The 27004-nt window shown below is 39.0% G+C and overlaps 1 protein-coding gene across 2 annotated transcripts in view; it reads left to right on the top strand.

Moving 5' to 3' along the window:
- Nucleotides 1-5873: 5873 nt before the first annotated feature.
- Nucleotides 5874-27004, top strand: part of MYBL2 (MYB proto-oncogene like 2) — a 42114-nt gene continuing 20983 nt past the window's right edge. Inside the window, exons 1-8 of one of the 2 annotated variants that reach the window (XM_051979269.1) lie at nt 5874-6035; nt 7906-8002; nt 8953-9024; nt 11331-11423; nt 14345-14565; nt 21735-21891; nt 25774-25936; nt 25985-26232. In XM_051979269.1, the coding sequence (XP_051835229.1) occupies nt 6016-6035; nt 7906-8002; nt 8953-9024; nt 11331-11423; nt 14345-14565; nt 21735-21891; nt 25774-25936; nt 25985-26232 (1071 nt within the window). In that variant the 5' untranslated portion in view covers nt 5874-6015. The remainder of the gene's footprint in view (nt 6036-7905; nt 8003-8952; nt 9025-11330; nt 11424-14344; nt 14566-21734; nt 21892-25773; nt 25937-25984; nt 26233-27004) is intronic. The other variant, XM_051979270.1, reaches the window with a different exon arrangement.

A 27004-nucleotide genomic window follows, 5' to 3' on the forward strand; every position in this document is an offset into this window, starting at 1 on the left:
ATCCTGGGAACTTGAATTTTCCAGACTGTCTTATTACCATAGTTAAGGCAATCATGATGTAGCCAGGCTGCCTTGATTAGTATCTTTAAGGTATCTATTTTGGGATTCCATTGCTTCCATGTGATTTGAACTCAAAAACCAATTTTCAAGCCATCTAAGAAAACTGGTCATCTCATTACTTTTATTTTTGATGCTGAATGTTATCTACCAGTTTGAATCACTGTACTTAATTTGTGATTGTCTCTGGCAGTTTTCAAAAATCAACCCCACCCACTGAATGTATGTATTCATTTTTGCTGAGGCAATTGGGGTTAAATGACTTGTCCAGAATCACACAGCTAGGACGCGTTAAGTGAGGTCACATTTGAATTTAGGTCCTCCTGACTTTAGGAGGAAGTGTATCTACTGCGCCACCTAGCTGTCCTTTAATCTAATGTATTTAAAAGAATATTACAGATGCAAAAACCTATTCCAAAAGGTCTGAAAAATGTTGTAAGCAATAGCAGTGTAATTGAACTTCTAAGGGTTCACGACGTTTTTAGATCTCAAATCTAGTGATTCTTTCTGTTATTCCACAAATATTAGGGACTGTGTAATAAATGCACTGGCAGTAGGAGAATAAGAACTGTAGTCTTCAAAAAAGTTTAATGGTTAACTTTTTGTTTTAAAATAAAATCTTTAAATGTTTAGGGCATGAGTTTAAATTCCAGCTCTGCCACTTACTGTGGGTCGGTCAGCAAGTCCCTCTTAACTATAAAATGTGGGGGTTAGATTACATAATCTTTCCTGGTTCACAAATTGTTTTAAAAGAAACATGTCTTGAGTTATCTGGAATCATCACGCTGCAAAGCTAAAGGCCCTGCAATGATTTAATATGGGTTTAGCATAAGACCCCAAAGACCTGCAATGATTTAATATAGGCTTAGCAAAGACCCCTCCAGCTCCCTGGGGAGCTGGAGGAGTCTTTGAGCTCCCTAGATAATTTTATCGCACCTGGGGAGGGGACAGAGGCATGGAGCCCCTTTCTTGGGCTCAGCCTGCTTTCAGTAGTGGCATTCTCGGACGTGGTGAGCCTAGACTGAGGTAGCTACAGGCAGCAGAGGGGCAGGAGCATGATGGGTGGGTTTATGGGAAGGCCTTGTGCATGCAGATATCTGGGCTTGGTGCAAACACTACTATGCATTAGAATTCAGTGTTATGGGGGCAGCTTAGGTGGAGCAGTGAATAGAGCACCAGCCCTGAACTCATGAGGACCTGGGCTCAAATTTGACCTCACATAAGTATGTAACACTTCCTGGCTGCTTGATCCTAGGCAAGTCATTTAACCCCAACTGCCTCAAAAAAAAAAAAAAAAAAATTCAGTGTTTTCAGTATAATGTAGTAATATTCAATATGACTAATAATCACTAATAATTAAAATCAATGCAGTAAAATTACCCTTTCCCCTTCACCAGATCCTGTAAGAAGTATCATTATCCCATATTTACTGAGATAGGAATATAGGCCAGGTTGGGACATAGGAAGAAATCAGATTCAGAGGCAGTAAGCTGCCTCTCAAATCAAACATAATTGTGAAACTCAAACTGTGGTACCCTATTTTTCCCTAATATGATGTTTGGTAGATATTTAATAAATGCTTGAGGATCTTAAAGATATGACATTCAAGATGATTGTTGTTCAGTTGTGTATGATTTTATTTTCTTAGCATAGATAACTGTAGTGGTTTGCTATTTTCTTCTATTCATTTTACAGGTTAGGAAACTGCAGCAAATACAAAATGAAAAATATTTCATAATAAAAGTTAAAAGCTTATGAATAGGAAATTAGCAAAAGAAATGAAAATCTTCAATATATCAATTGATAATTTTTTTTTGAACACCTACTATGTGACAGTTACTAGGGATACTAATAAAAAGAATGAAATTTTGTATTCAAGGAGCTCACATTCTACAATAATATGAAGGAATCTGTTCTATCATTAATATTGAGAAAAATGCAAATTAAAACTTTTATGTCAATATATTGGTAAAGATAATAGATGAAAATGTTAAATTTGGAAGCATCTGTTGGAAAATAAGATAAATTAATTCATGGTTGGTAGATGTGAATTGGTCCAACATTTTCTGATTATATTTTAAAAATCATCAAACTCTGACCCAGCAATACTGCTGCTAGGCATATGCTCCCAAGAAAGTCAAAGATGGAATAAGGGCTCCACATATACAAAAATCTTGCATACTGATAGGAGCATTTTTTTGTTCAAGCAAAAACCTGGAAACAAAGTTAATTCCTATTCTCTCCTGAGCTGAAGAAAATGAACAAATTGTATTGTGTCAATGTAATGGAATATTGCTATGCTAGAAAAAACTTGAGAAGACATGTATGAATTGATAGAGTGAAACAGATGTCATGGCTACAATTAAGAAATTTAAACACAACAAAAGGCAGAAGAAGTATGATCAATACAGCAAACAATTTTGACTTGAGGACTTGTGAAGCTCTAGTCTCTGAGGTGGTGGACTATAGATGAAACTAGTTGTTAGATAAGATCAATGTTTTTATTCATTTTGTTTAGTAATGCTAAACTTATGAGGTTAGTAGTACTATTAAGAGCAGGAGACACTGGGCACTGACATGTAAAAAAAAATTTAAAGCAGCAATAAACATTTTTAAAAATTAGGTGGATATGAATGAATGAAACCAGCCAGGCTTATTTTCCAGTTGTAATTCTCTTAACATATTTTCTACATTGAAGCCTGTTTATTCAAATGATCCATACTTTTGATTACTCAAGAGTAATAAAAAAAAAAAAAAGAGAAATGATCCTTGCCCTCATGTAGTTCACAGTGCTTAGGACATAGGGCATATACACAAATAACTATGGGAAGCTAAGTGGCACTGTGGATGGAACTCCAGGCCTGAAGACAGGAAGACATACCTTCTTGAGTTCCAATCTGTACTGAGACACTTATTTCCTGGGCAAGTCAACTCCCACTTACCTTTGTTTCCTCAATTGTAAAACGAGTGGGAGAAGGAAATGGAACACTGATAGCATAGAATATAATGTGTTAAATGCCTACGGGAAGGTAATAGCACATTTCCTTAGCTGTGTGGTTCTGGCCAAACAATTTGAACTTTTTGGACCAAAGTTTCCTCATCTCTTAAGATGTGATTAAAAAGACTTGCGCCACCTACCTCACAGGTATCCCATGAAGAAAGCATTCCGTAAACTTAAGTTTAAAGAAGTGCTTTGTAAACTCTTGCTATCATTTTTCCAAGGGAGAGTTTATTTTTCCAAGAGAGATTGAGGATATCTTTTGAGTTAATGACTGAGCCAGGCCTAGAACCCAGGTTTTCTGCCTTTGGAGCCTCTTTCCTGTGACAAACTATAAACATCAGAACAGCCCAGAAACTTCTAAATTGTGGATATTGATCCGCGAAAGGAAATAGAAGACTATGAGTCTGTAATGTTTTTGCTTAACTTTTATCTTTTGTTACAAGAAAGCGATTACATGGTATTTAGTGGAAAAAGTACTTCTAGAAACGGCTGTGATATAAGGGATCAAATTTTTAAAAATGATTTGTCATTTTGTTATATATTTTAATGAATCTGTGGATTTTTCCACTAGTGAAGATGTTAACCCCATCCTTGCCTTCTCATTTTGTGTAATTTTTTGTCCAATATAATGGAAACTTTTCTCAAAATCATTTAATATTTTCAGGATATAGAGCTTACATTCCATTAGGCATGTTTTCACATAAATATGAATATACATACAGAAAACAGAAAGTAATTTCTGGGATAGGAATGGAGATCTGGGAAAACAGACCTGATCTATAGTAGTTAGCATATGAGTTGAGTTTTTTGGGGAACTAGTGATTCCAAGAAAGGAAAGAGGGAGAGAATTCCAGATAAAGGGGCACAGCTAAAGGGGGAAATGAAATGTCATGTATAATGAAGTATTAGTATATGAGTACATGTCATGTATAAGTGTACCAGTTTGGCAGGAATACAGTTTGGAAATATGAAATCAGTCTAGAAAGTTAGGCTGGAGCTATATATTCAGTATTGGTGGTATTAATTACCAAGCAGAGGAGTTTCTATTTTATCCTAAAGGCAATAGGAAACCATTAAGTACCTTGAGCAAGGGAAATGGCTTAGTGAAACCACTGTTTTGGGGACTGTCGGTTTGGTAAAAATTAGGAGATATTCTATGATCCTTGGCAAATGATTAAATATGGGGAGAGGGGAAGTAAGGAAAATGAAGTCAGAGTAACCAGGAGCTTGTTTACCTAGGTTACAGAAAGGTTGATAATCTCTTCAATAAAGTAATAGGGTTGCTTGAGAGATTTGAACTGAATTGAATGACTTAATCCACTTTTGTTTTAAATTTCCATTGATATTTTTTGTTTTGTCAGAGGGGAGAAAAGGGGTACAGGACTGTAAAACATTTATTCCCTCTCTATCTCTCCCCTTCTCCTTTCCCCCTCCCCCTTCCCTCCTCTCCCCCCCAGCCCCAGGTAACACTCCAGTACAACAAAAAATAAGAAAAAAAGGCTTAGCAAAATCAAATTAACAAATACTGACAATACATTCAATATTCCACATTCACACTCCTTTTCGGGGGAAAAAAAAGTCAGGAGCATTTTATTTTATTTGAAACAAAAATCAAAATGTTGAATTCATACGGAGGGGGTTGGGATGAGGCTATTTTTCTAGGTACCCCAGAGCTCTTGATTCTGTGATCTTTTCTATTTAACTGAAGACATCTACCGTCCATTCAACAAATACAAAAAAAAAAAAAAAACCAAAACAAAACTACACTTCCCAAAACCCCTTGCAACAGGGGCTTCAGTGCAGCCCAGTTAAAAAGCCATATCTGAACATTTAACTTGGCGAGCTTTTGGTTATTTCTGGACCCAGCTGAGCCAGGGTCCCCTGACTCCCCATCCTGAGATGGGCTTTAAAAAAGAGGCATTTTCAAAGCGGGGGGCACCTGGACACGTGCGGGTCTGTCCCCTGCCCGCCCTGGCTGAGCTCTCCCTGCTCCTTGGCAGTTGGGGAGAGAGGGGAGCGCCAAGGGTCTTCTCGCCTGTAACCCGTAAGTTGGGGCGCGGTGGTGAGGCGTGCATGGATGGGCGGATGGGCCGGCGGGTGGCGGGGGCTTGCAAAATTTCTTGCAGTTTACCCGCGCGCGCCTCTTTTTCCCTTCCTCCGCCTCCCGCCCTCCAGCCAGCCACCCAGCACTCTGCCTCTGGCTTCCCGGGCGTCCGCCTCGCGCACGCTCGCGCGCCAGCCCCGGGGAGGGAGGGAACGAGGGAGGCGGCCGTCCCGAGTTGGCGCGAGATAGGAAAGTCCTCCTGTGTCCGCGGCGGCGGCGGCGGCGTGTCCCGCTCTTCCAACGCCGGCTGCGGGAAGTGCCCCGCGCCGCCAGCCTTGGAGGGACGGGGCCCCTGGAGCCCCCGACCTCCCCTCCTCTGTCCTCCAGCGGGGAGTTGCATTCCCTAGTCCGCGGCTTTTAGCGGCTACAGCCGGCAAGCTTTCGGGCAGGATAGGAGAGGCGCAGCTAGGCGGGCTACTGCTCTCCCTTCCCCCTAGCCTTACCCCTTCGCTCTTTTCTTTTGCCTTCCCCCCATTTCCACTTTTCTTGCCTTTCCTGCTCCCCCTAATTGTCCCCGTCTTTCCCTTTCTCTTTTCCCCATTTTCCTGATTGCCCCTTCCTGCCCCAATTTCCCCTTCTTCCCCTTCTCCTCCACATTTCTCCCTTCTCAGTTTCTCCTTTTTCCTCTTTAACCATTTCCCTTTTTTCCTCCCTTCTCCCATTTCCTTTCCTCCCCCTCTTCTCCCCCATTTCTCCTCTCTTTCCCCCCTTCCCTCCTTTCCTCCTTCCCTCTTCTCGCATCTCCTTTCCCCGTTCTTTGCAGCTCTGTTGTACTTCCCTCTCTTCCTCTCCCCTCCCTTCCCTCCCTCCGCCGCCTTTATGACCCCGTGGCCCTGGGGGCAGCAGAAGGGGGATGGCTCGCCGGACTCGCGGGTAAGTTAGGGGGACTTTGGGGGCCTACTTTATTTACTCACGGAAACACCCTCATTTACGGGTCGCTGTAGCCCCTTTTCCTCATCTGGCTTAACCCTCTGAAACTCTGCCGGAAAACTTGGGGTTAGGACCCAGTTTGCCTTTCCTCCCCCACTCCATAGGGTGGGAGTCTCGTTGGTTTAGTTAATGGGTCAGTCTTTCAGCTTTCTGTGGGAGGAGGAGGTCTGGATTTCCCCCGGAGCTCCCCTGGCGCTGCCTCTCTGCTCCCCTTGTGGGGGTGGCCCCTTTGAGACCCGGGGGCTTCCTTGGCCAGGTGCTCTAGGCTGATTGGGGTGAATCGGGATTCTGGGTCCGAGCATTTTGTCATTGTCTCCTGCAGTTGTCGGTGAAATGGGTGTTAATAGTGCCCTTGGAAACTTTTAAATGGTGGAAAATACACCTCTGATCCGAAGCTTTCTGAAGGCTGCAACTGGTCTCATTTACTCATCTCTGACTTTAGTCTTGCTTCTTGCAGCTCTCGCCCATTAAATGTTCTAGTGAACAGTATATTAGAATTGGAAGAGACTTTAGGAATTTTTCAAAATCGTAAGATATTAACCTGATAATGTCATCCTACGGCACTCTGCTGAAACCTACGGCTCCCTATTTTTAAATGCACAAAATAAAATACTTAGGAATACAAAGGAAACCAATTATGTTATAATGCAGTTATTAAAATATATATATTTTTAAATGGCATCCTCATCTAGGAGCTCTCTCCGCAATCCAATTTCGCAAAAGAATAGGCTCTGAGAGGAATTTAATCTAAGGTTACAAAATATTGAATATTCTGTCTACAACTGTAAACCTAGACATCATCCATAAACTTTTTTCCTGACTAATTTGAGGGTCTGGTATGGAGGAAATGAGTTCTTACAAATTGAGAGATAAGAAGAATCCTACTCTTCCCAAAGCCAAGGACAGTGAAGGAGATGTATTTTCCTGACATATTTCTCCATTACACCAAAGGGCATTATTGTTGAAACATAGTACTGATGTTATTTATGATATACCCATACACTTTTATTAAATGCCCATATTAAGTTGCCCCTTTTCTTGTTTTTGTTTTGCCTTAGCAGGCTGTTTCTGGTTTACAAATATCCCACTTGCAATTTGGGATACCTACTAATGCTTTCAGTTAAGATTTCTTTTCCCCTGGGGTCACAATGAGAAACTTGAGGGTGCTTCTCTTTGTCGTGTGCTGTGATTATTTTCTTTTGTGGCTTGAGGCTCTGTTGGGTTTGGGTGGAAGAGGAACTTTAGGTGCATTTTTTTCTGATAGAAACAAAGTAAAAAGTAGTTAAGTTCTATTTCAGCTACATTATAGGTGAAATTGATTTTTTAGGGTGCACAGCCACCTAATAGAATATTGTTTCTGTTCTTGGGGTGGGTTTGACCTGTCTTGGACATTTATATTTTGCTTCTAGGAAATTGTTCTAAAAGATGTGGTCCAGGGCTTTTAACCTTTTTTTATGTCTTACCCATTTGGCAGAACCCTTCTCAAAAGCATATTTTTTTGATGCATAAAATAAAATATATATCACAAAAGAAAATTCATTGAAATAGTTGTCAAATGAGTTCACAAAACCCAGATTTAAGAACCCTTGATCTTTGTGAAAAGGGGGAAATGTTTCAACCAATCAGTCACATTTTCCCCAAGAGTTTTATAACTTTAAAATCATCATTCAGAATACATTTTGAAAATATCAAGGACTAGTAAATAAATTCCTTCGGACTGATTGGCCCTGGTGTGTATGTAAGTGAAGAGAAAAGTTATATTCTACCCTAATGAAGTCTTAAATTTTAAATGGATGCATTTGATATTTTTTAGCATCGAGGATCAAGATGAGTTGCACTGTCAGGACACAGATTCTGATGTACAGGAACAGAGAGAAAATAAGTGCAAGGTCAAGTGGACCCACCAAGAGGTAAGTGATGGAGAGGATAGGTACCACTGGATTTGGAGGGAGAGGTTCTGTGAGGAAGATCAGAAGGGAAAGATATGAGAATGGGGGATATAGAAAAGAAGGGGAAAACTGGAAGTATGGACTGACCTGACCCTCTAGACTATTAACATCTTTTCATCCTGCTGTAAGTTGGTGTAGGTAATACATAAAAGAGAAAATTGGGGGGAAAGGGGGGGAACTATTAGACTACCATTCTTGTTGTTGAACTCTGTGTCTGATCTTAGCTCTCCTTTGAGGATGATTTTTCATAACTAGTGAGAAAGGTTTTCATCTAGTTTTCTAATACGGTACCCAGAGGATTGGAAATCCTTATGATGGATTTCATGATTAGTTGGTTGTCAGCCCTAAAGGCTTACCAGGATTCTGCTCAGTCTGAGTAGAACATTCAAGTTGTATTATGTGAATCTGTAGTTCAGTTTGGTAAGCCTTCATTAAGGCTCCTGTGAGGGCAGGGGGATATATTGACTTAAAATAGCTCCTTCCCTCAAGGTGCTTACATTCAATTGCAGGGAATAAAATTGATGTCACCTATATACAGTAAGTAAATATAGTTATGTTCAAATAAAACTTACATCATTTCACGAGTGAGAGAGTGCTGATAATCAGAGTAAGGGATCTGAAAAGGCTGCTCATATAGGAGGTGGCTCCTGAGCTGTGCTTTGAAGGGAGGAGAAAGGGATTTGATGAGAAGGAGGTGTTTCAGGTATGATGGGACCACTTCCGCAAGGGTGTGAAGACAGGAGGATGCAGTGTCATGGGTGAGGAGCAGAGCAAGCCAGTTTGGTAAGGAGCGGGAGTGTGTGAGAATAGGGGAGTAAAAATCTATCTTGGGGGGAACTTTTCTTCTGGAGATGAACCAATTCATGGATTCTGAACACCTGTGAACTGATTCAGTATCTGGTCCTTTTCAGGATGAGCAGCTGAAGGCGCTGGTGAGGCAATATGGGCAGCAGGACTGGAAGTTTCTTGCGAGCCACTTTCCTGTAAGCATGGGGGCTTCTGGGAGCGCCTGGGAGTTTTGTTTCTGGGGAAGGAAGGGATATATTGCTCACTACAGAGTTTTGTTCTGTTTTGAGAACAGAAAAGAAAAGGGATCTTAAGAATGTCAAAACTGGAGGACACCCTAGAAATCATCTTATCAACTTGTCATTTACAGAGGGGGAAACTGAGGTAGACAGGTGGATTGATATTGCTCTAGGTCATACTGGTTCTAGATTTAACAGGGCAGAGGTTGGAATCCAGATCTGTAGATTCTAAATCTAAATTCTCCATCCATTATACCATGCTGGTAGCTTCTTCCCAAATTTAGCAAAAGATTATTTTAATGATTTCCCCTCTATCTACCAAGTGTGAGATATTCCCGGCTCATGACATCTTGAAATAGTATTTTTCAGTATAATTTTTCGACTGATTTAAAAAAAAAAAATCTCTTTAGATGAAATGTTAAATAAAATTGCAAATAACTTACTATAACAGGATACAGCTAGTAGTTCTTAATGGATTTCCACCTCCTTTAGGGAGAATATTAAAGATAGATAACAAGGGGACAGCTAGGTGGTGGTACAGTGGATAGAACACCAGCCCTGAAGTCAGAAGGACCTGAGTTCCAATCTGGCCTCAGACATGACACTTTTTACCTGTGTGAACCTGGGCAAGTCACTTAACCCCAATTGCCTCAGCAAAAAAAGCCCCCCCAAACCCACAAAAATAGATAACAAGATGGGAAGAATGATAGAAGGGGCAAAAGAAGAAATCATTGGCACAAATGGGGAATGAAGAAGGGGAAATTAAGATACATCTTAGGATTCTGTCCAGATCAAGGCATGCTATGATTGCTCCCTTTCATTGTTAGACTATATGGAGTATAAATAAGAATTTTAAAACAAATGCAAATTATTATTAAGAGAAATGTTGATAAGCTGGCAGCTAGGCGGCACACTAGTGTCAGGCCCAGAGTGTGAAAGACCTGAGTTCAGATTCAACCATAGACATTTACTAGCTGTGTGAACCTGGGCAAGGTACTTAACCTCTGTTTGCCTTTGTTTCCTCTGTAAAATGGGAATAATAAATAACACCTACTACCCAGGATAATTGTGAAGATTGAATGAAATAAAAATTGTAAAGTACCTGTCACATAGTAAGCATTTTATAAATGTTAGCTATTATTATTATCATCACCACCATTGTCTTCATCATCATGCTTATTGTTACTATTTTGATAAGAGTGCCAGACCTGGAGTCTGAAGGAAGCTTCAGACATTTACTAGTTGTGTGATCTTGAACAAGTTATCTTTAAAATGGGGATAAAAATAGCACTTGCCTCACAGAGTTGTGAGTCTCAAATGAGATAATAGCCTTAGAGTGCTTAATACTATCCCTGACACAGCGCTGTTTGCTATTATCATTAATTATTATTATGTTTGGGTAAGTGTTACCAGGCTAGTAAAATATCTGGAAGCACCTGTCCTGTGAAGAGTTGTTGAAAGAATTGGGGGATGTTATACTGGAAGAAAAAGGCACCAGGACAACAGTTATATAAAAATTTGTCATGTGCAAGAGAGGGCCCATGGTTCTGTGGGGTCTCAGAGGGCCAGAGTAGGACTTGAGTAGAATTTACAGGGACACATGGAGAGTTCTTGAGCAGCACTGGGACGCTTAGAGCTGTGTTTTAGGGCTGCCACCTTTTCATTGGAAGGTGGAGGGGAGAGGTCATTCAATTAGGAAGCTGTGCAGTGGTGATTTTGGAGTCAGGATCGGGGAATCAAGCATGACTTAGGCTGGTGAACTTTCAGTTATTTTTTCTCTGGGGGTTTGGGTATGTGAATTTGCACGGATTCATCCACATGCTCTCACCTGATGTCTCTGCAAAACATATAGAAGGTGATTGAGTAGGCAGAGTAAAGAATGAACTCTATTTACCCTCATCGGAGGATTGACCCCATGACCTTGCCTTTGTGAATATCAAGGCCCTCATTTGTGCCCTAAATAACTGAGCTGGCCTCACTGGGCCTTTCCTGCTTGCTCTGCTAGTTCTCTGGGCATGTGGAAGGTGCAGAGAGGCAGATTTAGGTTTGGTGTAAGTAAATGTTTCTGCATTATTATTCCAAAGTAGGATGAGATATCCAGACAGGCAGTGAGGCCCTGTATCTTGGGAGAGTCTCTTAGGGGGGCGTTGGGCTCATCACTCTCTGTTGGATGTGGTGAATGGGTTGGATCAGACAAGTTTCTCTGACTCTGGGATTTCTATGATTTCTCTCTTTTCCTGCTTGCTCTGAATTCACCATCCCAGAATCGCAGTGATCAGCAGTGTCAGTATCGGTGGTTGAGGGTTTTGAATCCGGACCTTGTCAAGGGACCTTGGACGAAGGAAGAAGATCAAAAGGTAAGGTTACCCTGTGTCCTGGTCTCTAGGAGCTTGTCTCTCATCTGGTGAAGAGGGCACAGGACTTGGAGTCAGGAATCCGGGGTTTGACACTTAAGGCCTGGGTGGTGACTTTGGCCCTGTAAGGACGCTGTCCTATCTTTATTTGTCTGAAAACAAGTATGGTAGCATTTTGCCACCTTCTTCTGGCTTGTTTTGAGAGAAAACCTTTTTTTAAACTTCAGATCAGTTCAGAAATGTGTTACTTATAAAACTATAAACTCAGTTTCCTTACCTGCAAAAAGAGCATTCTGGCATCTTTGCCAAGAAAAACCTCCAAAAAGGGTCACAAAGAGTTGGCAAGATTGAAATAACTGAGTGATAACAGTAACAATCCCCCTCCCCCTCATTTATAAAGCTGAGGAAACTGAAGTCCCAAAAAAGATTAATTTGTGAAGCTCACGGAGGTCGTAAGTATCAGGTTGGATTTGAACCTCTCTTGCTGCTTTTTCCCACTGTATTGCACTGGTATATTAACATGAGTGCTGCCTTAGTTTGGATGATCTTGTCAGGTTTTTCCTATTATTTTTCTACCTCTTCACCTCTACATTAGATGTGGGTTATAAAGCAGTTATTGTCTCCATGGTGCCTTTTTCTTTTTTATTGACCATAAGCCAATCTCTTAACCCTTCTGCCTCAAGTTCCTTGTCTGTAAAATGGAAATCACATCTAGAGGTTTGTATTAAATGAGATATTTGTAAAGTACACAGGACAGTGCCTTAAATGCTTGTATTCTTCCATTCTTTTCCTATACCTCTAAGCTTTTATTAGCTTAGTCCCTCACACAAAGAAGGCACTTAAATACTTGTAAGTTTATTCTCATGAAATGATGATTTTTGTTGGCTTGGGGCAGAGGATAAAATTAGTTCTTGTGGCTCCTTTGTCTTAAGAGAACCACTGCTTTGTCCTTCCATTTAGTTTCATCTTCCCTTTGTCTTAGTGGTTTTTCCAAGACTAGTGTCCATGTGGTTCAGTTCTTTAAATAGGAGGTCAGTTTATTGGCCACTGAGCAGTTTCTTAGTCTTTAATTTGCACCCATGATTTCACTGGTATAGGGAACTCCCAGCTAAGAAAACTTCTTCACTCCGTATAGATCTATGCATTTCTGCAGTGCGATTAATTTTAGGTGTAAGGAATCCTGAAAGGGAGATCTGCACAAGGACACATGATTGTGTCTGTGTTTCAATTTGAAGTAGGACTTTAAAAACCTCAGGTGTTGAAATTGACCGTGTTTATTGTTTCATTTGGTTCTCCCTTAGCCCACATTCAGAATGCTTAATATTAATATTTATAGGTAGTTTAACATTTGTATGAGAAGAGGGCCATGTAGTTCCGAGGGCCATTTTGAGTAGTTCTTCAATTTCAGAGGGTGCCATAATCACAAAATTATTGGTGATGATGAGCATCTCATAATGAGTTAGATTGGTTACTCTTATCAGTCCTTGCAAAAAATAGTGAGATAGTTGGTTATTGGGACTGTATTCAAAATCTTTTGAGAAGGTAGAACAGCTTGGATTACACTGCTGGCATAGCCTTTCAAAACCTAGAATCACCTTCAGCATGTGATTAGCCATTGAATTCAGACTTTGTTCTTTATCTCATCTGTGAAATGGGAATAAAACCCCCTTGATTGGATAAAATCTGATAAGGCTGCAAAGTGGTAGAGTGGATAGATAAAGAGTCTGGAAGATAAGTTTTTTAATTCTGCCTCAAATACTTCCTAGAATCTTAGGTAAACTTGTATAAAATGGGTATAACAACTCCTACTTTGCAGTTACGAGACTTGTATGAGTTCACAGATGTAAAGAGCTTAAACACTTAGAGTGCTACATAAATATAACTATTATACTAATGTCTGCTTAAATGTCTGCTTAGAGTACTGTCTACCTTAACTGTGTTGGTCCATTAAGATCTATTGATGTCTCATTCTAGTTTAGCAATGAGCCACCTGTGGTTCTCCCAGGCTCCTTTAAGTAATGTTCAGGCTCTGATAGGTTCCCACCAAATTAGAAAAGTTTCAAGTCCTGACCCAATCTTTCATTTGTTTAGCCAAGTAGAAAAAGGCGTATTACTAGTAGAGTGAACCATTAATAGGTGGGTGAAGAATTTTGTTCAGTTATAGAAATGGCTAAAATACCTACTGTAAATGATCTTAACATGGGGTCTGTGAACTTGTTTTTTAAAGCATACCCAGATAATTGTATTTCAACGATGGCAGTTTCCTTTGTTGTCCTATGTATTTTTTTTAGACATTTAAAAACATTCTGATAAGGAATCCCTTTCCTTCCCCAGGCTGCCAAAAGGGTCTATGGCTCCCCAAAAGGTTAAGAATTTCTCATCTCCTATATTATTATTCTATAAAAAATGATGAACAAGCTGATTTTAGAAAGGCCTGGAAAGATTGACACGAACTGATGTTGAGTGAAACAAGCAGAACCAAGAATACATTGTACAGAATAACAGCAAGAATGTGCGATGATCAACTGTAAAAGACTTGGTCAGTGATCCAAAGCAATCCCAATAGACTTTGGACAGAAAATGCTATCTGCATTCAGAAAAAGAACTATAGAGATTAAATGTAAATCAAGACATATGTTTAAAATTTTTTTTCATCTACTGAGGGTCTGCAATCTGCCTTGATGGGAGGAGCATCCACAGTGATGAAATCAGGGTTCCTTGTAGTGAAATTAAAACATAATTACGAGCTCTTAATTTTTGTTCTCTGTTTGCATGTCATATTCTTCGTAGGATATAGGCTTCCTCAAGGCAAGGATTAGTTCTCATTTTTATTTTTCATTGTCTCCAGGGCCTTGTGCAGTAGTGAGCACTTAGTAAATGCTTAAGTTGAATTCTTTTATGGTTATTTCCCTAATTCCCAAAAGGTCATTGAACTGGTGAAGAAATATGGCACCAAACAATGGACATTGATTGCCAAGCACCTGAAAGGGCGCCTGGGAAAGCAGTGCAGAGAGCGCTGGCACAATCACCTGAACCCCGAGGTGAAGAAGTCATGCTGGACGGAGGAGGAGGACCGCATCATCTGTGAAGCTCACAAGGTCCTGGGCAACCGCTGGGCCGAGATCGCCAAGCTTCTCCCTGGAAGGTAAGGCAAAATCGGGCTCTAGAGGGTTCTCCAGGGCTCTCCAGAGTCCCCTGTCAGTCTTCATTCACAAGAGGGAGTCAGAAGGCTGGGAGATGTGCGCGAAGGATTCATCACGAGGTGGGAAATGGCAGCTGTCTGAGATAGGAGTGGGAGGGCAGGAGACAGGGGGTACAGATCTGGAGCCCCCTCTGCCACTCCTTATGTCATCTGGAGTAACTTTCCTCCTCTCACTGGGCCCTAGATTCCTCATCTGTAAAACTGAGGGCATTGAGCCAAAGGTCCTTCCAGTTCAGGCATTCTTTTGTGGTCTTCTCTTAGGGAGAGGGCTGTGGGCTTTGGGAGGAAGGCATTTCTTTCTCCCCATAGACAGATCCTTACAAAAATCAATTAGGATTTAAGTATCTCTCAGCCTCTTGCTTTAAATTAATCTGCTGTTGTATTGTCAAGCTGTCGCCCTTCTCTCTGGCCTACTAGAAGGTACATACCTGCAGCCTTTAGGGGACGGGAAACCATAATTTCAAGGTCAAGCTGCAGTTTGAAAAGGTTTCTTAGAGGGAAAATATTTTTTTCTTAGTGTATAGCACAGAATGTGGCCAGGAGGCAGAGTAAGACTCCTTGAGATTGGGGAAAAGGGGGGGAGGAGGGGAGTCATACCTCATCTGTTTCACCTGCAACATTAATTATGAGATAATGGAAAGAGCTGTGGACTTTTCTTTGCCACTTAATGAATAGCTGGACAAATTTCTTGACCTCTCTGGATTTTAATTTCTTTATCTTTAAAATAGGAATGGGATTAATACATATTTTACTAGGCATTTTTAAACAATGGTTTTTGATTGTTTTCATAGTACCCACGTATTTTCGCCAAGTATCCTCCCCATTTCTCCTCCCTTACAACAGACTTTATTTTTTAAAACCTAGCAAATCCAGTTGATACATTGAAAAAAATCTGACCTTATATGCCATATTTTAAACCTGTGGGAGTCTTGTTCCTCCGTCCCCACCAAGGATTGTCAGAAGTGTCTCCTATCTTTTGTAGGGACCATAAATTTATTCTTTATAATTTTGTAGCAATCGATTAAGATTTTCTTTGGGGAGGGAGTGGTACTTTCCCATTTATGTTGTTGTGGTTGTTGTCTCTATTGTTTTCTTGCTTTTGTTTGCTTTGTTTTGCATTAGTTCTTTCAAGTCTTTCCATATTTCCTCTGTATTCACCATTCTCACTTCTTAAATCTCAGAACATCCGTGCCTCTAGTCTTTCCCCAATAGATAGGTACATTCTTTGTTAGTTCTTTGCCATCACAAAAAGTGCTGCTCTAAATATTTTGGCACATATGAAGCACAGGGCAGATTTGAGGGTCAGAGAATGTAAAGCATTTTACACCCATAAGGAAATGTTAGCTATTATTGTTACCGTTAAAGTGATGATACCTGCTTTATATAGTGAGGAAGATAATAATAGCTCACTTGGCAGTAACATCCTGCAGCTTACATTAAATAAAATGTACTCACTGGGAGTTCCTTACACCAATTAACTTAAAGGTTTGGTTTAAAAAAAAAAAGTGTGCTTATGTTCTGGGGATGCAAAGACAAAAATCCAATCCATCCCCTCCTGGGTGAACTTCTGGGTGTGCTCTGTCATTTAATTGGTATAAGAAACTTTCATCAAGTAACCTCCCTTCATCAAAGCAGATTGCCCTCTGCTCTGCATCTTATAAAATTAGAGTTGCCTGGGGCTCTTTGAGGTTAATGACTTGCTTCAGGTCTTGGAGCTAGTCTATGGCAGTTAGGACTTGAGCTCTCAGAGGCCCTGTATCATGCTTTCTAGCATATATCAGCCAATTTAACCGTGTTTGTTGGTTAAATCTTTGTCACTAAGGTAAATAGTAGCTCATGTTGCCATAGTGTTTTAAGGTTTATAAAGCATTTTCCTCACAGCTGACTGGCCTTTTAAAAACACAATCTCCCAATACCTAAAGAGCAAGGGGGAGATTAAACTTCTTAATCTGAGCCACCCAAGCTGTGCACATGGGATATTCTATATGTATTCAGTTTAGATACTAATCAGTCAAGGATCCCGCTAATGGGCCCATTTTGTAGTAGGAAGCAGAATATTATTGTCCCCATTTTAACCTGCCTCCCACAGATAATATTTTTTTCTTCCTACTCTTGGAAGTAAAAGAGTTTGCAACTTGGCAGTGGGGAGATTTTAAGCTCTCATAATGTGGCTTTTTATTCTCTGACTTAGCTAAAGGCGGTCCAGCTTTAGTTTTTTGGATGACCCCAAAATTAGGTTCTCATATTCTCTTTCTAGAGTCTATCTTTTTCACCAGGCTTATTTTGAGTTTGTTAATCTGAGGGCGCCTCATAGATTTAGATGAGGTTTCAAAACTCTATTCTTAAATGTGGCAAAAGGGAAAGAAATGGTGTATTCTAGTTCCCTTATTATTTTGGTTTCTATATGAATTTGCTCCAATTTATCAATGTCCCTCCTAAAATCTGATGTCTAGCATGGGACACCACACCTGAAGTGGAGGTATTACTACCCTTCTGGAAACTATAGTTCTTTTTAAAATCTGTAATGCTTTCTAAAATGGTTGCATTTTAACTATGGATTTATTGAACTAACAATCTCCAGGTTTGTTTCTGTACCGTCTTATTAAGTTCCCTTTTATAGAGCTGTAACTTTATGAAATACTTTCTTTACCTAATTTCCCCCCAAGAAATGAAAGCATGAGAAATACAGGAAGCCTTCCCCAATTCTTAGTTCCAGTGCTTTCCAGAAACTTGTTAATTATTTCCCATTTATCCTGCATATTGCTTTTTTTTTTTTTTTTTTTTTTTGGCATTAGATTGTAAACTCCTTGAGGCTAGGGTCTTTTGTCTCAGCACAGTGGCAAGCACATAGAACTTTCATTTAAGTTGTTGATTCATTAGGAAGGTTTCTTTGCCTTTTGAATTGGAATAATGATAACACACCGCACAGAGTACTTTAAGATTTGTAATTCCATTTACATACATTATTTTGTTTGAACTTAAGAACAACCTTGGGAGACCTAGGCACTCACATTGTTGTTTCTATTTTACACGTGAGCAGAATATGATTTAGAGATATTAAATGACTTGCCTGAAATCACAAAGTAGGAATGGAGATGGAGACAGAATTTCATCCCGGTCCAATTTTCTATTCATTGTGATAGAAACCCCTCAAATTTTCCTAGGGTCAAGAAGAAAAAGTATTTCCAATCTTTTTGTGTTAAAACTGTTAAAATATAATGGAGTGATTCCTAGTGTCCATGAGAAGAATGCAGAGGAAGTAGACTTCCTTATGGATGAGAAACAAGTAGTTTTCTTTTAAAATAACAACTATATTGGTGTTTTTAAAAATTCATTTATTTTTGCATCACTATTTTTCCCCAGTATCCCTTCCTCTGCCTTCCTATATAACAAACAGGAGTTGGTAAAGATTTTTTAAAAAAGTGAAAAAAAAATCAGTATAATGGACAATACATTTAAATGAATACATTACATTAAAATGTATTTCTCACCTACAAAGAGATAGGGTATATATGTTTATACACCATAACATGTTCAGCCATTCCTTTATTGGTATCTATTTTGCTTCTAATTCTTTGCAGTCACAAAAAATGATGCTGTATATATTTCAGTGTATATCCTGGCTTTCTTATTATTTCCTTGGAATATAAGTCTAGTAATGGAATCTCTGGATCGAAGTGTATGAACATTTTACTTAAGAGAGAGACCTATCCTCTCCCCCAATCTCCTATTGTCACAGGATGATCTATTCCCTTTACCTTTCTAAAGATGGACAATGGAGGCATCCTTGAATTCCTGCAGCATAATTTCCTCTTGCTCTGGAAAACTGAAGTCAGCTTTTGTTTGAGCAATGGACTCTCAACTTGTAAAAAAAATATTTTATGGAGAACTCACCCAGAGCAAGCTAAGCTCTCACAAGGTGGTCAGAAAAAGTGATACAAGGCCATTCTGAACGTCTCTCTTAAGAACTTTAGAATCAGTTGTATGATAGGGGAAACACAGGCACAGACCTCTCAGCGTGGCGTGCTCTCATCAGAGAAGGTGCTGTGCTCTGTGAGCTCAGAAGAAACGAAAGCTGCGCAAAATTAGCAAAGCCACCCTAAATGTTCACAGAGACTATTTCTGTCCCACCTGTGGCATAGCGGTCTGATCAGCTGCAGGCTCAGACTCTGACATAACAGCAACATCCATCCACCAACAAGGCACTATCTTACTATCCCCCTCCAAATAGTCATTATTCCCATCTTTTACTGTCTCAAAACCTCAGGATTCTTTTTATTTGTATTTCTCTAATTATTAGGGATTTCGTGTGATTAATAGTTTTATTAAAGAACTTTTTATATAAAACTTTAGACCACTTACCTATTTGGGAAATGGCTTTTGGTCTTAAATTTGCTAATTGTTTCTTTCGCTTGAATACTAAACCCTTATTAAAGAAATTTGATAGATTTTTTTTCCTCATTTGACCTTCTCTCTTCAGTATCCTTAATTATCCTTATCTCTAGTATCCCTCTTTCTTCCCCATCTTCCCTTTAAGAACAGGCATATTGATTTCTTTTGTGCTAAAGTTTTTCTGTTTTTTTGTAATCAAAGTTAATCTTTTTTACCATCTGTAATTAACTCAGTCCCCTGTTTGGTTAAGAATACATCTACCAGTAGCTGAAAGAGAGGCTTGATTTGCTTAACTTTTTTGCAATATGTTCTTTAAAAAATTTTTTTTCAAATTTTTAAATTAAAGCTTTTCATTTTTCAAAACATATACATAGACAATTCTTTAATATTAGTCCTTGCAAAACCCTGTGTTCCAATTTCCTCCCCTTTCCCCATATCTTCCCCTAACACCTTCCCCTAGATGGCAAATAGTCCAATATTTGTTAAATATGGTAGAAATACAATATGTTCTTTAATATAAATCCATTTAGGAAGTTTTGTGGAATATGACAAATTGTTGATTTAAGCTTAGTTTGTGCCAAACTGCTTTCCAGTTTTCCCAGCAGTTTTTATCAGATAATTATTTCATAAGTAATTTGTTTTCTAATATAGTTTTAAAAAAAAAAGTTGGGTTATTGAGATTTGTTAATTCTGATTTTTCTTTGTGTAGTCTTTTCCCATACCACCAGATGGTTTATAATACAGATTGAGGTTGAGAAATGCTGTTCTCTCTTCACTTCTCTTTATATTTTATTTTTCAAGTGAATTATGTTAATAGATTTTGTTAAGTTACATTATGATAAAAAAAATTTATCAAGTTTTAAAATTATTTGGTATATCATTAAAGCTATCATGTTAAAATTGGCACAATCTTGTAAGGAGCACGAGATATTTCTTCAGCTATTTCAGTTGTTTTTTATTTTTTTAAGGAACACAAGTTATTTTGTGGGCATTGATAGATGTCCACAGCTAGTTGGAATAGAAACTCTCATTACTCTTGAATTTTGTTATCTAGTATATAGAAATTTTGTAGTTTGCAACTTTGTTGAAGCTATTTTTCGGTGTCTTTGCTAGTTCATCAGGATTTTTAAAGTAAATTTTACCTTTTTACCTATATGTAAACTCTTGATTTCTTTCTCTTATTTTAGTTTTTTGCTAGGATTTCTAGAACTATATCAAGTAATAGTAAGTAGATTAAGCATTCTTATTCTACTTTTGTATTTATTGGAAAATGTTCAAGTGTATCTCCATTACATATGCTTGTTTTGCTTTTAGCTACTTTTTATATTTTAAAAAAGTCCTATTATAATTTTTAGGGTGGTTTTTTTTTTTTTTTTTTTTTTTTTGGCAGGAGGATGCATAAATGAATATGGTGTTTAATTATTCAACAAACATCTAGTACCACTGTTGAGGTCTAGCTTTGGGGTACCTAAATGAAATTAGGGTTAAGGTCTAGTGGCAGGTTTGGGGTACAGATTCGACGCAAGGGGGTCTAGTAGCGGTGCGAGTTCCCAATAAAAGCATTTATTGGCCCAGAGAGCTAGATTGATAAAAGAGGTTTATTATTAGATAAGCAAAGGTAAAGTATAGGCGAAGGTAGAGATAAGGAGGGCACTGGACAGAGGGTCCAGTGGACAGAGGGTCCTCACATGGTAGCCATGTTTGGAATCTCTGCAAAGAGGGGTTCCCAGCGTGGCCTTTTTATAATAGGAGACTTAGCTCGAGGGGCTTTCGGGTGTAGCCCCAAAGTTGGCTCATATCCGGGTGGGGCTGGGAACAGGCCAAATCTTCTATTGGAATTCAAAAGGACCAGGATGTGTGAGTTAAAGAGCAATTTACATTATTAACTAGGAGAGGGTGGGAATCTAGAAAGCAAGCTTTCCCGCATCACCACCTGTGTACCAGACATTGTGCTAAATGCTGGGGATATAAAAGGAGGCAAAAGCCAATCTCTATTCTCAAGGTGCTCACAATGTAATGAGGGAGTTAACTTGTAAATAATACAAGTAAACCGCGTATTGGAAAAAGGGAAATAATTAACAGTGGGAAGGTAGTGGAATTAAGAGGCATTGGGGACGTTTTTCTGTAAAAGATGGGATTTTGTTAGAAGCTTTTTCTGCATCTGTCGAGATAATTGTGTGGTTTGGGATATTCTTATTAATATTATCATCTTGATTTCCTATTACTGAACTATTGTAACATCCCTGATATGAATACAATTTAATCATAATAAATGATTTCTTAGATGAATCGCTGTAGCCTGTTTCAGGATTTCATTTAAAATTTTTTAATCAGCCTTCATTTATCATCTTGGCCTATAGCTCTCCTGTGTTTTTATTCTTTTTTAGTTTAGGTCTTAGGAATATATTTTTCTTTTGAACTCAGGTTTTCCTTCCTCCAGGCCACACATTCCACTCACTGTGCCTCCTGGCTGCCCTTATATTTTCCTTACAAAAGGAAGCTGGTTGTATGCTTTCTTTCTCTTGTTTTTGAGCCTAATTTGTGTAGTATGGGTATTAGTTGTCCTTTGATAGGACACCCCTTTGCATTCATCAGAACTAGGACGTCTGTTAAGATCAGTGGGCGCCCCCATGTTGATACCCACTGCTCTATACTCTGAGCAGCTTTGTGCTATGAGAGTGGTCACAACCATGTTATAAAGTCACCAATCTCTTCGACAGAACTGACAATGCGGTGAAGAACCATTGGAACTCTACCATCAAACGGAAGGTGGATACTGGGGGCTTCCTAAGTGAGACCAAGGACCCAAAGTCTGTGTACCTGCTTGTGGAGCTGGAGGATAGGGAGGGTCAGAGTGTGCATTCAGCAGAGAGCCAGGTAAGTCTAGTAGGTCCACTTTCTTGGGAAGAAAGAAGCCAGTCCCCCAGAGTGGAATCCCCTGGAGGGTGGGGTGGGTACTGTTTTGTTATTCTTATCCACTGGGTCAGCACCCTCTGAGACTTGTTAGATATTCAAAAAATGTTAGTTACTTCAGATTAGTTCTCTTTCCCCCTCAATTTCCCCAGAGTAAAATGAGATGATTAGATTAGGGAATCCCTGATATAGGGAATATCTCCCTGAATAGAATCTCTTCTATTTCTATCCCCAGATCCTCTGGCTGATAAATCATCAAGTAAATGTTTATTAAGCCTCTTCTAGATACGGGGCAATATTAAAAATACTAAAGATGAAAGGGAAAGAATCTGGAACTCAAAATTTTAAAAACAAATGTTGAAAATTGTTTTTAGGAAAAGGACCCATATGGGCAAATATCTTTGTAGCAGTTCTTTTTGTGGTAACAAAGAATTGGAAAATGAGTAGATGCCTTTCAACTGGGGAATGGTTGAATAAGTTGTAGTATATAAAAGTAATGGAATATTGTTGTTTTAAAAAATGATGAACAAGCGGATTTTAGAAAGGCCTGGAAAGATTTATATGAACTGGTATTGAGTGAAACAAACAGAACCAGGAATACATTGTACACAATAACAAAAAGAATGTGTAATGATCAAAAGAATGTAAGACTTGGTTCTTCTTAGTGGTTCAGTAATCCAAAACAATCCCAATAAACTTTGGACAGAAAATGCCATTCTCAGAAAAAGAACTGTGGTGACTGAGTGTAAATTTATGCTGTGTACACGTCTGTTTTTCTTAATCTCCCATGGTTTTTCCCTTTTGCTTCTGATTTTTCTCTTCCACATGATTCATAAAGTTTATTTATATATATATAAAATAAATAAATTTATTAGTGCAAAAAAAGAAAATTGTTTTTACATGTACCTGGGAAAAATAAAATGATAAAGATGGTCTCTGCTTTCACAGGTTTTCTAAACTAATGGAGGAGTTGCGCTGTAACTTCTAGCAAATAAGTTCCAATAAATAACTATGATGAACTTGGTTTATAAAAGGAGTTTAAAATACTATGAGATCAAATAGAGAGATCCATTTCAGCTGGGAGGGAAGAATCAGGAAATGCTTCATGGCACTGGTGGCATTTGAATTAGACTTTGGGGAAGACTAGTAGATGGTCAGCAGTATGAGGGAGTTGGTAGTGAAGATAATTTTTTAAAGTATTTTATTTTTCCAAATATATGCAAAGATAGTTTGCAACATTTACCTTTGCAAAACCTTGTTACAAATTTCCCCCTTCCCTCATTTAAACAGCAAGCAATCCGATAGCTATCCAATTAAACATGTACAATTCTTCTAAACGTTTTAAAGCATATTTCCATATTTATCATGCTGCACAAGAAAAATCAGATCAAAAGGAAAAATAAAACACAAGGAAAAAAATTAGCAAACAACAACAAAAAATGAAAATACTATGCTTTGATCCACATTCAGTCTCCATACTTTTCTCTCAGGATGTGGAGTCTCATTATTGAAAAGACCCACGTCCATCAGAATTGATCACATAATCTTGTTGCTGTTGTGTACAATATTTTCTTGGTTCTGCTCATTTCATTTAGCATCAGTTCATGTAAACCTCTTCAGACTTTTCTGAAATCAGCCTGCAGTTCATTTATTTATAGAACAATGATATTCCATAACTTATTCAGCCATTCTCCAACTGATGGGTTCATCCATCAGTTTCCAGTTTCTTGCCCCTACAAAAAGGGCTGCCACAAACATTCTTGCACATGTGGGTCCTTTTTCCTCTTTTATGATCTCTTTGGAATATAGATCCAGTAGAGACGCTGCTGGATCAAAGGGTAGGCCCAGTTTTATAGTCTTTTTGCTCTTTGGCATGGTTGAATCAATTCACAACTCTACAACTCTACCAACAATGTATTAATGTCCTAGCATTTATCATTCTCTTTTCCTGTTATTTTAGCCAATCTGAAAGGTATTGTCTTAATTTGCATTTCTCTAATCAATAGTGATTTAGAGCACTTTTTTCATATGACTAGAAATGTCTTTAATTTCTTCATTTGAAGAAATTAAAAACTCTGCTTCTATCCTTTGACCATTTATCATTTGGAGATTATATTATGAATTTGAGTCATTTTGAGGTCTTTATCAGAAATACTGGCTGTAAATTCCCCTCCCCCCACATTTCTGCTTCCCTTCTAATTTTGTCTGCATTGGTTTTGTTTGAACAAAACCTCTTTAAATTCAATATAATCAAAATGATCCATTTTACATTTCATAATGTTCTCTAGTTCTTTGGACATAAGTTCCTTCCTTCTCCACAGATCTGAGAGATAGACTCTCCCTTGTTCTCCTAAATGAGAACACCCACCTTTTATGTCTAAGTCATGAGCCAGTTCAGACCTTATCTTGGCTGTTAGGTGTTGGTCAGTGTCTAGTTTCTGCCACACTATTTTCCATGTTCCCAGCACTTTTCGTCAGATAGTGCATTCTTATTCCAGAAGCTAGGGGTCTTTGGGTTTGTCAAGCACTACATTACTATAGTCCAGTGGTTCTCAAACTTTTGTTTTCAGTATCTTTATCCTATTAAAAATTATTGAGTATTTCTCCAAAGCATTTTTGTTTATCTGGATTATATTTATAGACATTTACCATTTTGGAAATAAAAACTATTTTTGAATTTGTACACCCTTTAAAAGAGTTTCAGAGATTCCCCAGGATTCTCCCAAGGGTCCTCAAACCTACAGCCTGCAGGCCAGATTTGGCAGCTGAGATCGATTATCCCCCTCACCCAGGGCTATGAAGTTTCTTTATTTAAAGGCCCACAAAACAAAGTTTTTGTTTTTACTATAGTCCGGCCCTCCAGCAGTCTGAGGGACAGTGAACTGGGCCCCCTATTTAAAAAGTTTGAGGACCCCTTCTCTAGACTATACTTTGAGAACCACTGCTATAGTTGTTGATTACTGTCCTGTGAGCCTAACCTATCTCTCTGATCCAATACCCAATATTCGATTTCTTAGAGCCAGCATCAAATGATTTTGATGACCACTGCTTTATAACATAGTTTTAAGTTTGGTACAGCTAAGCCCCCTAGTGAAAAGGATTTTAAGCAATAGGGGATGCAAAGGCTCAAGGCTGGCATGTGCTTGAATGATGGTAGTCCAAGATAGGGTGCCTTGGCTACCAGGCCAGTGAGTTTGATATTTAAATGCAGCACTAGGGAGCCTTGGAAGGGTTTTGATCAGTGGAATGATAGCATTACACCTGTGCTTAAGAAAGGCTAATCTAGATTGCTATTCTCAACAAGGAAACTCTTCATTCAATAGACCGTTCTTTTATTTTGCCCTGTTAAGAATAATTTCTACTCACAGAAGCATTATAATGTAAATGATCATATAGAAATCCATGCTTGCAATTTTTTAAAAAGGCTGTACGGTTGGATGTGATAGTGTGTACCTCTGATCTCTTACTGCATAGACTGAGCTTGGTGGCTCTGAGCTTCAGTCAGACTAAAATATTGACCATACTATGTATACCACCAGTATAGTGAGCTCCCTGGATTGGGGGCCATTGGGCTTCCTAAGGAAGGACAAACCAATCCTCATCAGAAATTAACCATAGCAAAGTTTTTCAGGGTCGGGGTAAGTCTGTATTCCCAACCTAGTTGATGTAGGATCTTAAAAAATAAAAATAAAGGAAAAGAAAATGTTTTTTTTTATTAATTTAAACAAGATAGTAACAAGTGTTCTATTTGCTGTCCTGTTTCTCTGTATTTTTGTTGTTGTTTGTTTGTTTCCGGATTTTGATGCTATTTTATTTTACCATGAACAATTTTTTTTCCCTTGACAGTTTAGGTCTTTGGGTAATCTTGATTCCCCTCTCCTCCCTAATTACTGTTTTAAACAGAAGACTCTTACTACTGATTGGTCCACTGGGGTCATGGAAGTGGAAGAGGAAGTCAGTGAGGAGGAGATAGCAACCACATCAAGTATCTCGGCTGCAACCACATCAGGTGTCCTGGCTGCAACCACATCAGGTGTCCTGGCTGCAACCACATCAGGTGTCCTGGCTGCAACTGCCTCAGGTGTTGTAGCCACAGCTGCCTCTGCGGAGCAGCAGGAGGGGGCTCCTGAGGAGCCGGCCAAAGACCTTATCCCTGACCCCATGGAGGAGACTCCCAAGGAGCTGAAGTCTGAGGATTCTCCCGTGGAAGTCAGCTCCCCATACAAGTGGGTGGTGGAGGCTGCCAACTTCTTGTGTCCAGCTACAATGCCAAACTTGACAGATGCCCTGGATCTGATAGAATCGGTAATGATTATTCTTTACATTAAATAATAGGAGTTTGTGGCTTCCTGTACCCCCAGTTTTTTCAAGATTTTATTTGTGTATTTGAATATTTGGTTTGAATATTTTGGTCTGTGGTTACTAAGCTCAGAATTTAAAAAAGAATGATTTGTTGCATTTATGTTGGGCTTTTGAGTTTACACAACACTATCATTGCTATCATCTCAACAGTCTTTGAGAGAGAGGCAGGTCGGGGACTTTAGCATTATTTGATAGATTTTAAAGAAACTCAAATCCAGGAAAATGTGAATTAACCTGGTCAGGGGCCTATAAATAATAATGGATAAAGCAGGTTCTCTTGACTAACAAAATTTCTTGATTAAAGAAATAGTTGAGAAAAAAGTGTTAGATTGTGAATAGGGGATCACAGAGAACAGTTGTCATGGGGAAAGTTTGGGGCTGGGGTGGGGGAAGAGGTGTTTTAGTTCTGTAAGCCAGAAAAAGGAACCCTGAGGGGCTTGTTCTTTTGTAGGACTGGGTTCTTACATTGTTCAAAGTGACACCGAATATATCTTCTCCCATCATAGATAACTTTCAAATCAGTTGAATCTCTTGGTATTTTAATATTAACAGCAGAGAGAGACTAAAAGAATACCTGGTATTTCTGTTGCACTTTGGACAGCTAGACAGTGTAACTGATAGAACACTGGGCTTGGAATCAGGAAGATGCGTTTTCCCAAGTCTAAATCCAATCTCAGACACAGCCTAGATGTGTGACCCTGAATAAGTCACATCA

This window comes from Antechinus flavipes, chromosome 2, assembly GCF_016432865.1.
Source record: "Antechinus flavipes isolate AdamAnt ecotype Samford, QLD, Australia chromosome 2, AdamAnt_v2, whole genome shotgun sequence".
Lineage (NCBI taxonomy): Eukaryota > Metazoa > Chordata > Mammalia > Dasyuromorphia > Dasyuridae > Antechinus > Antechinus flavipes.